The sequence below is a fragment of the Muscardinus avellanarius genome (assembly GCF_963383645.1).
Source record: "Muscardinus avellanarius genome assembly, chromosome: 6".
NCBI classification, from domain to species: domain Eukaryota; kingdom Metazoa; phylum Chordata; class Mammalia; order Rodentia; family Gliridae; genus Muscardinus; species Muscardinus avellanarius.
Genome location: NC_137791.1, coordinates 68,076,374 through 68,090,198, shown reverse-complemented (window position 1 = coordinate 68,090,198; position 13,825 = coordinate 68,076,374). Strand labels below are relative to the sequence as shown.

The following is a 13,825-nucleotide window of genomic DNA, read 5'->3' as shown; positions in this document are numbered from 1 at the left end:
AATTACAGTTAGCATAATAGACTCTGCTGGACTTCTGGGAAGATGGCGACTGAGAAAAGCAGCATTTACGAATCCTGTTAAAACTCGATCTCTATTGCCACAAAATCAGCGCTTTTCATAGCCAGAAAACACTAGCAACAGAGAGAAAAAAAAATGTAAACATAAGGGACAGGGAAAAAAAGACTAGAAGAACAACCAGAGACCAGAAAAGAAATCAAGTCTGTAATGTGGCAGTGGAGCCACGCCGGCGCCATCTTCCCTCACAGCACCAGGCTCCAGGGAGGAAAGGTAAACAAGGAGATGAAGTGAGCAGCTGCAGATCATTCAGGTGAAATTCAGCAGTTCTTTCAGCGCAAAGAACATCCAAAACTCCCAGTGGCCAAGCTCATCACACCTTCCAGGGACTCAGAACAGAGCTCAAAACCAGAAAAGAAATACTCCAGCCTCACAGCTGAGGGAGTGGCAGCGGCTCCATATTGCCAGCAGCACCAGCCTCACAGCCGAGGGTGTGGCAGCGGCACCATATTGCCAGCAGCGACAGTGAGTTCACCACGTGCCGCGACAGCTCCTGATCAGTGCACACAATAACCGTGAGTAAAATTGCGGCCCTTAAAGGAGAATTCCCTGTACTGCACTCCCAGGGACTTGTGTAGCTTGATAATCTCCTTGGAGATAGTGACAGCTGAGATTACCACAGAGTCGAGATATAGAGTACCCTAAATGAAGTCGTAGTGTCCCAGGGAAGGCACAAAATTTTGAAATCATGGGAAAGAGGAACAAGAGAGCAATGAATGCCCACAACCCCATATCATCAGAACCTGATAACACAGAAATTCAGAGATCTCCAGAAGATCAAATCAGGAATATAACTCTAGAAATAATACAGGACCTTATAAAAGAATTTAGAGTCTAAAAGAAATAAAGGATGCAATCATTGAGGTAAAGACCTCAATTCAAAGTATAAACAATCGATTAGACCACATGGAGAATAGAATCTCACTCCAAAAATCAACGCATAATTTATAACTTAGAAAAAAATCAGACAGCAGGAATCTGACATTGAAGAATTGTGGCCCATTTTAAGAGAGCTAACCTAAGAATAATCGGAATAGAGGAGGAAAAATAAGGTGAAATCAAAGGGATCAATAATCTCTTCAAGGAAGTAATGGCAGAAAATTTTCCAAACATAGAGCAAGACGTCGATACATAGGTCCAGGAAACTTATAGAACTCCCTTTAGACAGGATCAGAGAAGACGTTCCCCACGCCACATAATTGTCAAAATGACCAATGTGGAAGCCAAGCAGAGAATCCTAAAGGCAACAAAAATAAAAGGCCAAGTGACATTCAGAGGCAAACCAATTAGAATCACTGAAGACTTCCCAAACCAAGTTATGAAAGTCAGAAGGGGTTGGAGTAACATATTCCAAACTCTGAAAGAAAACAACTTTCAGCCAAAAATTTCCTACCCAGCAAAACTTTCTATCAAATTAGATGGGGAAATAAGAAGCTTCTATGACAAACAGAAACTGAAGGAATTTATGTCTTCAAAACCAGCGCTAGAGGAAAATACTCAAAGAGATTAACTACAAAGAAGAAATAGGTAATACACACCAGAACCAGAGAAACAAGATTTTCCATCCAGCAGACAACTAAGATTGCTTATCTTTGGAGATTCATTATTTATTTTAGTCTTTCACCTATTTCTAAATTGTATTGTTTGCTTTTATTGTTGCTAATTTTTAGGATTTCTATTTGGAATATTAATATACCTTCAGATATAGCATTTGGAAATATTTTATCCCATTCTATAAGTAACTTTTAACTCTGTTTACATTGTCTTTGGATGTACAATATTTTTTTATTTTTTAGGAAGTTTGTTTATTTATTTTGTTGCCTGTGCCTTTGAAATCATATCCAAGAAGTCACTGCCAATTTCAATGTTGTGAAGTTTTATGACCCATGTTTTCTTCTAAAAGTTTATAGTCTTAAGATTTACATTTAAGTCTTTTATCTATTTTTAGTTAATATTTGTATATGGTGTTAGGTAACGGTCCAAGTTTATTCTTTTTCATGTAATTATTATTTTTCAATAGTATTTAGTGAAAAGATTTTTTAAAAAAAGAATAGACTCTGCTAACTATAAGGGCAAAACCTAGAGAAAACCAAGAAATGAAGAAAAGAAGGTCCTTCAAAAAGAATAGTTGTCAATACCTGAGTGTTTCTGAGAATGATATTCATTGAAGACTGAAAATTGTCAAACATGCAGCATATGGGAGTCTAACAAATAGAATTATGGTCACATAGACCTTGTTTCTCATGATTATAAAATGGGGAAAACAATGCCTACTTTATGAGAGTATTTCAACAATTAAAAAATGTTATGTTGGGACCAGGCATGCTGGCATACACCTGTAATCCCAATACTTGGGAACCTGAGACAGGTCACCGGCTAGCCTCAGCAACTTAGCAAGGCCCTGTTTCAAAGTGTAAAATAGAATGGCTGGGAATATAGTTCAGAGATAGAATGCCCATTGGTTCATTCCTTAGAGCAAATAAGAATAAGAATGAATAAGAAGAACAACATATTTTATGTTGGTAGAATACTCAGCAAACCTTTTGAAAGCATTTAATAACTTGATACTTAAAATGAATCCAGAAGTCAAGCGAGGCATGGTGGTACATGCTTGTAATCCCCGCTCTTGGGAGGCGGAGACAGAAGGATGGTACAGGTTCGAAGCCAGCCTCACTGGCTTAAGAGACCCTGTTTCCAAATAAAATATAAAATAGGTCTGGGAGTATAGCCCGGAGGTAGAATGGTTCCATCCCCAGTGCCACACACACACACAAATGAATCCAGAAGTCAACATAGTGTCTTATATATACTAGATTTTCAACAAACATTTCTTAAATATTGAATGAATATGATTCTGGTACATATTTGATCATCAGAAATGAGTGTGATGCATATTATTGTATATTGGGTTATTAGTGCCAATTAGTGGGTTATTACCTTAGATATTTACTAAGTATGATTATATGTGATGTTTGCTATCATGTTGACATTTGGGGCTTGTGTATTTACAGGGTACTATTTTTCTGCCTGGAAATAAAGTGCTTGAACATTCTGGCAATGAAGAGAACCCAGGAAAATTTCTTTTCGAAGTAGTTCCAGGTAAGACATTTTCCTGGTTTGATGAAATTATTGCTGTTGGATGTTGGTAAAGATGAAGACCTGTCAGATATGTTTTAGTCTTTTTGAGTTACAGCTAAAAATCTCAAGGCAAGTATCAAATCTTTTTAGTACCTACCCAAGTCTACACATTTATCAAGTCAATGTGCACAGAAGTACATATGCAAGGCTACATGACAGTTGCATTTCCAGTTGTCCACAAAACTAGCACTGGCCAGAAGTCATGACATAGTACTTGTAAGGGACTATTGGAGAAAATTTTTATTTTATAATGTTCTTATAGTAGAAATTTCACAAGGTAGCCGGGCATGGTGGCACGTGCTTGTAATCCCAGTACTTGGGAGGCTGAGACAGGAGGATTGTGGCTCGAGGACAGCCTCAGCTACTTAGTGAGTCCCTCTGAAATTTAGCGAGAACCTGTTTTAAAATAAAGATTAAAAAATAGGACTGGGTGTAGTTCAGAGGTAGAATGCCCCTAGGTTCAATCCCCAGTACCACAAAAAATAAATAAAAGAAATTTCACAAGGTATAGGTAGAATACTTGGCCTAGTTGACACAGTGATATATTTTCTTACAAAATTGCATTTACTGAAATAATCCTTTGCTATAAAAGCAAAAAATCAAATCCCTTTTAATGACTAACCAAGTATTATAGTCTTATATCTCAACGAACCACTTTCACATGTTCAGCTTGAAGAGTTGAGGATGTCTTTGCCAAGTCATCAAATTCTGTAGTCAGTTTTCAGCAACATCTGTTCATTTTTCCTCGGCATCTGTACTCATCTCTCTTAGTGTACTTGATCCCCACTTAAATCTTTGAATAACATAGCAACAGCCTCTCCAAAGCCATGATCTACCACTTTGATCAGTTTTTCAGCCTTTTCCTATGCCTTGATGTAAGGAAAGGGGAGTTAAGAATGTGGTTTTTATAGTATTGGCTGTGGCTGATCCCATCATGTGAAATTGATATTGACACAATCACAGTCTAGGGTGGGTGTGAATTTATTTGGATGAGTAATATGTAATTCATATCAATAATGCTGGCACAAAGGCAGTCAATAAAACATATTTTTCCAGATTTATAAGGGATGGAAATCTAAAATGTGAAAGCATATTTTTTCCTCTCCATGAAAACAGCTGTAGCACTGAGTTCATCTGGCTCACAATGGAATCCATGACTAAATGTTAATTAATGCTGGTGAAGTGCAGAAAGGTTAGTCAGATGCGTTATGTTATTTGTTTCCCCCCAGGGAGAACATATTGTAGGAAACCTGAATCTTGTTTGCCCTATTAAAATCCTTTTATTCTTACTTCTTAGTGAAATACCCGTATGGAACTAGATTCCAGATGTTGCAAAACCTTTGAAGTATCAGTAGAGGAAATTTCTTTCCTTATTTATTCTCAAATATCAGTGCCTGTTGGTTTTTAAACCACTGTGGTATTAAACTGATGGCTTTGACTTTTCATCTTCAATAATGCCAGAGGTTTACTTTCCCATTTGGTCTGCAAGCTGCACAGAGATTTCATCTTTTGGTGAAGAAGTTCTAATGTAACCTAGATGGATATTTTCAATTCTGTTTTAGAGAGATGATTGTTTTCAAGCCCAGAAAGTCATGGGTAAAACTTCTCCAAGTTTGCTGTTATAAAGCATCTGTTTCATATGCAGTACATATGACACAATAGCTTTTGATGAGCAAAGTTTAAGATGGTTAAGACTGTGGAATATTAAATCTAAAGGTTATTCTTTCAAAAAATTTTGGAGAAAATTCAAGCTTGCCACTGTAATTATGGAGGTAAATATAGTGTGCCCATAGTTTATTTGAAAGAAGATGCTTTCTGGGTTATTAATGCAGTATGTAGTGGCTTCTAAGTTAGGTTTTATAATTCGGAATCATCTTATGGTGTGTGAGAAGAATGTGTGCCAAATGTTTCTTTGAAGTACAGCTGGAAATACACATGGATACACTGAAAATCTTGTGTCTGTGGTATTAATATCTTAATATCAGTCACTGGGCCTTTACTGGTGTGACTCTGAATCAGGATGACATTTCCAGTAAATACTTTTTTTTGTATTTGTATAAGAATGTGAGCATCTATTTCACATGTTTTTTGCCATATTTTGCAAAATCAAAATTATTTAGGGATAGCAAAATGTTTGGTTTATCTTTGCGAATGGAAACGACAAGATGATTATTTCCAGTTTTTTCCAACTGTGTAATGGTTTAACATGGGAATATGGGCTGTTACAACAGGCTGCTTTGATTTGTCAGAACTTGTAGGAGGTAGGAAAGATTGCAGAAATATGGTTGGTACTTTGGTAACTTTGTACAGAGCTCTCTGTATGCCTCCTTAGATAACACATACTTCTCATACATTTCATATTCTCTTTGTCTCTCTCTTTCTCTCTCTCTCTCTCTCTCTCTCTCTCTCTCTCTCTCTCTCTCTCTCTCTGTAGAATTTTCTTTAATGTGACTTCTGGAAACTTGTCCTAAAAATGGTGCTTGTAGACCTAACACACCTCTATCTCTAAGGATAAATATCTCAAGCCTAAGACACAAGAGCTATAGGAATGAATAGGAGAGGATTGAATCCTTTAGTCTCATCTGGCCAAAATGATTTCCACCAAAGTTACAAAGTCCTCCAGAAATTCTAACAAAAAGCATTCTAGGATTGTGTACATACAGACACATTTGTGTGTACAAGTCTGGTTTATCCACATGTATACTATATGGTCTTATAATTAGCCATCTATATGTAGGAAATGTTTGTAGTGTTTGTTTGGTTTTGCTTTAGTCTGAAATTTTCTGTGAAACTAAGAAATAATCATGTACAAATATGAAAAATCAAGAATATTCAACAGGGTCAAGGATCTCAGGTCTTTTTTTATTACTTATTTGCATGTGTTTATATATAATATTTCTATCCAGGTTTGAAATTTTGTAAAAACATATCTGGAAAGACAATCATGTAGGGTTAATTTTGTATAGATTCATTATCCTCTAACATGAATTATCTCTCTGAATAATGCCATGATTTACAGTGTTTCACTCCAATTTTGTCCAATTTCCCTACTTGTTATTCAAAAAGATGTCAGCCAAATTGGAAAATTTGAAGGCTTTGCTGTCAGACATGCCAAACTTTCAAATGGAGTGGACTTTTACAGCCAAATACTAAGCTTTGGGGAAATGTGGTTGAGAAAGGAATGTTGGCAGATCTTTAATGTATAGTCCTTGAAAAAGGAAAATGTAGTTGGTCTCTCTGCCTTTTAAGATGTGTTCTGGTTGATTTTCCTTGTGATTTTTTTAAATAAACAGAATAATTAAGGGAATAATTTTGCCTTTACTTTTTTAGAATAGTCTCTCAGAGAGAGGAGAAGAAAAAGAAATGATTCTGTAAAAAGAGAGGCAAAAAAAAAAAAGAGAAAAAAGACTAGATAATTCCATCTCGTTAGGAACTGCACCTTACTCATAACTGCATCCCTGACAGGATGCTAAACAAGTGGTGCATATATTTACCATGTTTATGGAGGAATCGCAGTCACCCACTTTGCTATATTGAACTCCTGTTGTTTTTTTTTTTTCCTTACCTTCTATTGATGCAGCAGGGACGTTGAGGCTCTAGTGGCTGAAATGAAGGGAATCTCCTCATTGTTCTTCCCTTTCCTACTTCTCTGCCCTTCTATCTGGTGAAGAGACTGAGAATGATGGGAGAAGGTTACATTTTCCTACATGTTTTGCTGGGGCACGACCTCTGAATACTGACTGGGTGTTACATTCCATCGCAAATGCTGGCACTTTCATGGGGAGGGAGGTATATGTGGGTTTTTCCATGACCCTGGGATTGGCAATGCACTTCACGTGGTACGTTACTCCCACCTTGGAGATGGTCCTGTTAGATGGAGTACAAGTGTGCTTACAAGCCAGCTGCTTCCTTTTGCTTATTCATGGACCAGGTTGCTCATGCTTCCTAGGCTGCCAAGTCAGAGAAAAGCAGGCTGTTTCCCCATTGCTGTCTCTTTCTTTTTGCCCTTCTGTCCATGGATCGTAAGCTACAGTGTCAGTAAGATCAGTGACTCCCAAGAGTCAGAGGTCATCAGGACTCTTCAACTCAGAGAAAGAATGGGTAATTATTCTGGCACACTTTAACATTTACAAGTTATGTTCCCGTGCATTCCAGACTTGTTCTAGTAGATGGGAGAACTTCTCCTTTACCCCTCAAAATATAGTGCTTATCTTGAAAACTGCTTTCTCCAGGTAGCACTTCTTGGTTCTCAGTTCTCCTCTTATAATAATCAGAGTCAGGGTTCCTTTTCTGACATGCTTTTTTTCCATAAGCCCTGTAGGGAAATATCTCAGTTCAACAGACATTGCTCTTTCAACTTAGAATGTGAGGTTTTTAGCACTTTTTTTTCTTCAAGTTTGGCCCTTGGAAGAAATGTCAAGATAATGGGAAGGAAAATTTTATTTATATCTGTCTGCAATTTTAAATTGGGTTTCCAGGGAGCACGTTCTGAGTGCTACCTGGAGACAGTTGATCTGTGAGGGACCGAGGAAGGTAGGATGGAGCACGAGGCAGGAGAAGCTGGCCCACTGTGCCGTCTAACTGATTCCATCACTGACCTATGGGGAGCTGTGAGGCTGGGGTGCCCCTCAGGATTGCTCTAGACTACAGGACGGGGCCCTTGCTTGCTGGTGTCTACTAATACTTGCCTGGGAGGAAGGAGACAGATAAACTCAGGTGAAGCAATTCTTTACCTTGGTGGAAAAATACTCACCTGACGGCTCTCTCTGTGTGCCTGCAGCAGCAGTGTACCAGTCTCTCAGGATTTAGATGGAGCACCAGTTTCCATGACAGAATCTAAAGCTGTATCTGTGTCCATATTTCTGTATCTCAGGCAATGTCCCAGATTCTTCATTTAATCCTCACTGGAATTCCACAAGTCAAGCAACATAATTACCTCCACTCTACAAAAAAAGTAACATACAGACGAGCAATTTTATTATAGTCAAAAGACTCACAGTGACTGGTGAATCTATATGTAGATATGCGTATTGGAGGTGTGTCCATTTGTGTGAGTTCAATTCTATATTATTGATTTACAGGTAAAGTTCAGGAGACCAAAATAAAATTGTATGTGTGTGGTAAAACATGTATTTTATATATTTTATTTTATTATTATTATTATTATTTTTAGTGGTACTGGGGTTCCTGGAAGCCCTTCTACCTCCGGGCTACATTCCCAGAACTATTTTATATTTTTGAAACAGGGTCTCTTACCCCAGCACGGTTGGCTTCGAACCTGCGCAATCCTCCTGTTTCCGCCTCCCAAGCGCGAGGATTACAAACGTGCGCCACCACGCCCGGCTATATATTTTAAATTGTTTAAAATAAAATTATATATAATCATGTTGGAGATTTAGCAGTATATTTCATTCAGAAGCATATTTTCTGAGATATAAACATGTGAAGTTATTTTTTAACTGAAATAGATACCATGGTATCTCTTCTCAGCTCATCCATTAAGGATGAGAACTTTGGCACTTGAGAAGAGAGTAGATATTTTCAGTTTGCAAGGATTTACATGTTTAAGACCATCATAAAAAAAGACATTTGATAAAGGTGCTCATTTATAATTCTTTGAAGGCACATGCTAAGGCCACAACTGTTCAATAATAAAAAACAGGGAGAAAACACACTTGGCAGTAGTAGTCTTAATTACATGTGAGTAACAGTAGAAAAGGAAAATGCTATATGTAGAAAGTCTTTTCCACAGAAAACAATTGTACCCTTGGGTCCAGTTCTCTTAATTATAGAATAAACATTGCTAAAATTGTTCTCAGCTTCTTCACAAATTCCTTCCACACACTGGCCAAGCTATCAGTCAGTGTCTTCTAATAAACACACCTGATATTAATCATATGCTAGGAATCAGTCCACCAACTAAACAAATATCCATTATGGGTTTCAAGGACAATTGCCAATATTCCAGACCTGCAAAGCCCCATCACAACCCAGTTCCAAAAATCAAAAATTAAGAGAACTAGGAGATTATCTTATTCTTTTCCTTTCTTATGGAAAGAAAATAAGAGGTAAATGTAGAAGATAAGGGGATGAGGGACAAAGACATAACTATGAAAACATAAAGAATAAAAACATTTTTGAAGGGTAATCTAACATGATTTTCAACTGCCTGGTAGCAAATTTAGACCCTTCAAAAAAGGACAAGATGTTATTTACCCTACGTTTTGCCATGACAGTGCTAATTATTTCTATTACCTGCAGACAATTACTACTAATTCTATAAATTTCAATAAAAATAATGCCATTCTAATTATTATACAGATGAATTATCTCATATATTAATCAGTGTTAGACTTTTACTTCTCTGATTCAATTGTGCTTTTCCTGGCCCTATGAATGTATAATTCCATAAGCTTATCTCAGGCATTGATAAAAGAAAATATACTGGATAGAATATTTCATGGGTCTGGAGGCTATAAATTTTTTAATTAACCAAAATTTGGCCCCACTTAAATGATAAGAGCAGCTGTGTTATACAATAAGCCAACTGAGAAACAAGTATTTCTGATGGATATCCATGGGTATCTCTGGAAAGAAAAATGATTGGCTAATTTTTGAGTTTTTGAGATAATTATGTAACCACAGCTGTTGAAGTGTACCGTCTATGTCTGTGTTTGTAATTCCTTCTGGGTTGAACAAAAACTCATTGGATGCATTGATTTGTTGTCATGCAAAAATGTAAGTCAAACTTGGCATCTATTTTATATGAAAATGTAAGGATATTTTGAAAATGTTTTAGCATAAAACTTGGTAATTTTGATTGCCATTTAAATATGCTACTGAATGTTTTAATTTTACAATAGTCTCTTTTATGTTAGTACTGTAAGTTAAAGTCCATGCAATTTTATGTTATCCAAAAGCAACTGTGACAGTCAGTCTCTCTCTCTCTCTCTCTCTCTCTCTCTCTCTCTCTCTCTCTCTCTCTCTCTCTCATGCCTAGCTAGGTCTGTAGGCAGTCCTGAAGATTTTTGGTTTGCTTTAATTTGTGCAAATCATTTAGAAAATGTGAGTAGGAGTTGTTTATGGCATGGAAACATAATTCTATATACAAAAGTAGTTCTGAACATGAATTTAAATCACTTCACTGGTAAAAGTAGCATGCTTTAGTTACTATGTATTCTCTTATTTTGCAAAAAGTTTTTGAAATTTTCCCCCCAAATTCTCTTCCTCCTACTTAAAATGTACACATAAAAGAGGCTATTAACATTCAATGAACATTTTTCAACTGTCTTTAATCCTTTGAATTCTGACTAATGTCATTTCTACCAATAGCCATTTAGGGCATTTATGAACTGGTGAACATGTGATCACATCATCGCTTATAAGAAGTGTTCATGTGAGGAATGTTCTTTTAATGTGTACAGCCATGCTAATCTACCCCCCACCATCACCATATACTAGATCAGGGACCAGTGAACATTTTCTGGAAAGGATCAGTAATTTAGGCTTCCCAGGCATCGGGTATCTGTTACCATTGCCAACTCCACTGTGGCAGTGTAAACCAATGTGTGTGGCTATGTTCCAATAAAACTTTATATGTAGACACTAAAATGTGAATCTTGTGCAATTTTTAAATATCAAGAAATATTATTCTTGTTTTGAGTTTTATTTAACCATTTAAAAAATGTAAAATATAGGCAGTGCACCAGATATGGCCCCTGGGCCACAACTAGATAAAAAAAGCAAACCTATGAAAAGAAGGCTAAAGATATGAACATAAAACCCTAATCCCTACTGGTGCCGCCAGAGCTGGAATTAGAACCGGAGACAGCCTGTCTCCCAGGTCATGGCACCACCTACTGCCTCAATCATGATTCAGAAACTGGGTGCCAACTTGTACTTAAAAGAACCATCTCCAAATGATGTATTTTTGAAAAGTAATTCATGATGAACCTAAAAAGCGTTGACCACAGTGGAAGTCTCTCTTTTTAAGCCCAGTCTTAGCTCATTTAGAATTCTGGGTCCTCACCATCCCTGAAATCCCTTCTGTGACTTTTAGAATAATGAATGTCATTAAAGGGAGACTGGGTGTGATCAGCATAAATAACACTTTCCATACTTAGTTTGGTCTGCACAAGTTCAGGGAACTATTCAAAAGTATTCCAAGATGGAAGAGATCAAAGAAGCCAAACGTATCTTTGAAACTTTCATTTTAAAAATGTTCATTAGCACCTTTCACTGCTGAGTATTTCGCAGAAAACAAAACTTCTTTTGTTACAGGTAAAACAAGAATAATTAACAAGCATATCTTCTCAGAGGGGGATAGTTTATTTCACCTACCATTCATTTATGAACAGCTCCCTGGCTGCCCCTAACCCCTTTGGTTTCCCTTTAACGTTAGTCTGCACACTCTCATATTCAATTTTAACGTTTACTGAAACATATATCAGGCCTTGTACCCACATATCCTAGGCCTTATATGCAATGGCTTATTTATTATCATTTATGGTAGACATCATTCCACCTACTGACCATCAGTGTACAAATTCACTTTCCAAATGAATGCTAAAACTAAGCTTCACACCCATCTGAGCTCACAAAACCACTACATACCACAGCCTTCCTATACCAGTAAAAATATAGTCAGTTATTATCTAGATCCCACAGGGACCCAATATCCAAGAATTAAGAAAAATAGGGATGACAAGAAGAAATGGGGTTTAAAAGTCAGTGTACTTGGCATTTCCTTCCTCTCTCCTGCATACTTACATTTCTTGTATTGTACATATGCTCTTTCTTCTTCTTCATGGAAGGTCTTAAGAATAGAGATGACACCTTCTCCTAATGCCCAGTAGAGTGCCGTCATATAGTGCATGCTCAGAGATGTTTGTTGAATTACTGAGTAAACTGAACCTCACTTTTAAACTTTTAAGTTTATGGAATGATTGCATTAAATTAGTCAATATTAGAAGAACCTTCCAACTCTGAATTATTTAACTCAGTCATAGCTTTTTCCCAATGACTTTGGAACCTGGAGACTAGAGAAGTTCATTAATTCACACACTCTTTAATTTTCATATAGTAATCCTCATCGCCTCTTCCTGCAGTCTTTCCTTAATACTAAAACCAACAGTGTCTTTTATTACTCCAATGACAAGCTATTAACGGCTTATTTGCCAGGATAGGTGTTTTCCCCTCTCATTGTTCCTTGTGGCATGGTTTTAATTATACATTCTCAGGCTGTTTGTGTTTACCTGCCTCTTTCATCCAATAATTGAAAAGGGCTTTGCAATCAAATCAGGCTAAGAAAATAGACAGTAAAGCACTAAATAAATGTCAGTTGCTGTTTTGTGAATAGATCTTTCCAGGCTACTCTTTATCTGTGGAAGGACTTCTTTGAACTGTATCTTAACTAGAAAAACAGTATGTTTGGGTTAGTTGATGGACAGGGGAGACAACTAAAAGATTAGAAATGATAGGGAAGTAAAGAGGGAAAATCATATTTCATAGGAAAATGAATATATCAAAAGAAAGAGAATGAGTAAACAGCAAAACAGCTCCTGATAAGCAAGGGTAAGAAAAGCGTACAGCAGAGATAAAACTGGCTTATCACTGAGTCGTGTGCCAATTCTCAAAAACCAATAAAAGTTTTCTTTTTCTTTTCTTCTTTTTCTTTTTTTGAAAATACTTTTATTAGCGCATTACAACCATACATCACAGTTAGGTTCCGTGTGATAAAATACATACATGCACACAGCTCTTGATATAGTTCCTTTCACATCATTTCCTCCTCCCCCTTCTCCCTTCCTATACATGTTAATAGTATAGGAAATTAATAGTAATACCTCTACATATTGCCATAGTATTATTTCTTGAGATGAAGTGATGCTGGATGCTTCAAAAAGTAAAGCTCCAAGGATGTTCTCCAGCCCAATAATCTGTCCCTGAACTTGTCAAATGTCCTGGCTTTCATAGGAATATTACCTTTATTTTCCAGTTAATCTAGGAGTTCATTTGGCCCTACCCATGTTTTGAATGCCACCTGCCTGAAAATGGCCCATGTTCAGGGCCCCATCATCAGTCCCAGAAACACACAGTAGGTGGTTCATGAGAAGTCCTGAGAGCTCCTGGAGCTTCCATGAAAGTTTGATTCCTCCTGCTAAAATTCCTACATACCTGTCCCAAATACAACTTAAAATAAAGCCACATAGAATTTATAAAGCTCTGATTATGTTTCAGATACTTTGCTGAATACTTGGTTAGGTACAAGAGTGTTTGCTTTAGGCAGCTGAAAGTAGATAAAGCATGGCAACCTTGCTGGCCCAGGAAGAGAGTTACCTATGGGAAGAAAGCCAGTAATTGATGGTGCAGAGGAAAGCTGTCAAGGGCACCCTGCAGGCCAGTGTGGGGAAGGAAGAAAGGTCTGAGATTGCTCAGACAAGACGAAGAATAAATCCCAGCTCGACCACTGGTACTAGTCGTTAGGCTCTCTAAGCCACAGTTTACTTCAGTAAGTATAAAGAATGCTTCTTCAGAAGGTTATGGTAAGGCTGGAAAGAGAAAAATATCTAAGGATTCCTCAGCCCCCTGCCTGGATTACTGAAAAGTAACA

The 13,825-nt window shown here is 37.2% G+C and overlaps 1 protein-coding gene across 1 annotated transcript in view; it reads left to right on the top strand.

Moving 5' to 3' along the window:
• ARHGAP24 (Rho GTPase activating protein 24) overlaps window positions 1-13,825 on the top strand; it is a gene marked incomplete at both ends in the record, with an annotated part of 413,331 nt that overhangs the window by 125,558 nt on the left and 273,948 nt on the right. Inside the window, one exon of the mRNA XM_080697743.1 lies at window positions 3,087-3,174. Coding sequence (XP_080553869.1) covers window positions 3,087-3,174 — 88 coding nt within the window. The remainder of the gene's footprint in view (window positions 1-3,086; window positions 3,175-13,825) is intronic.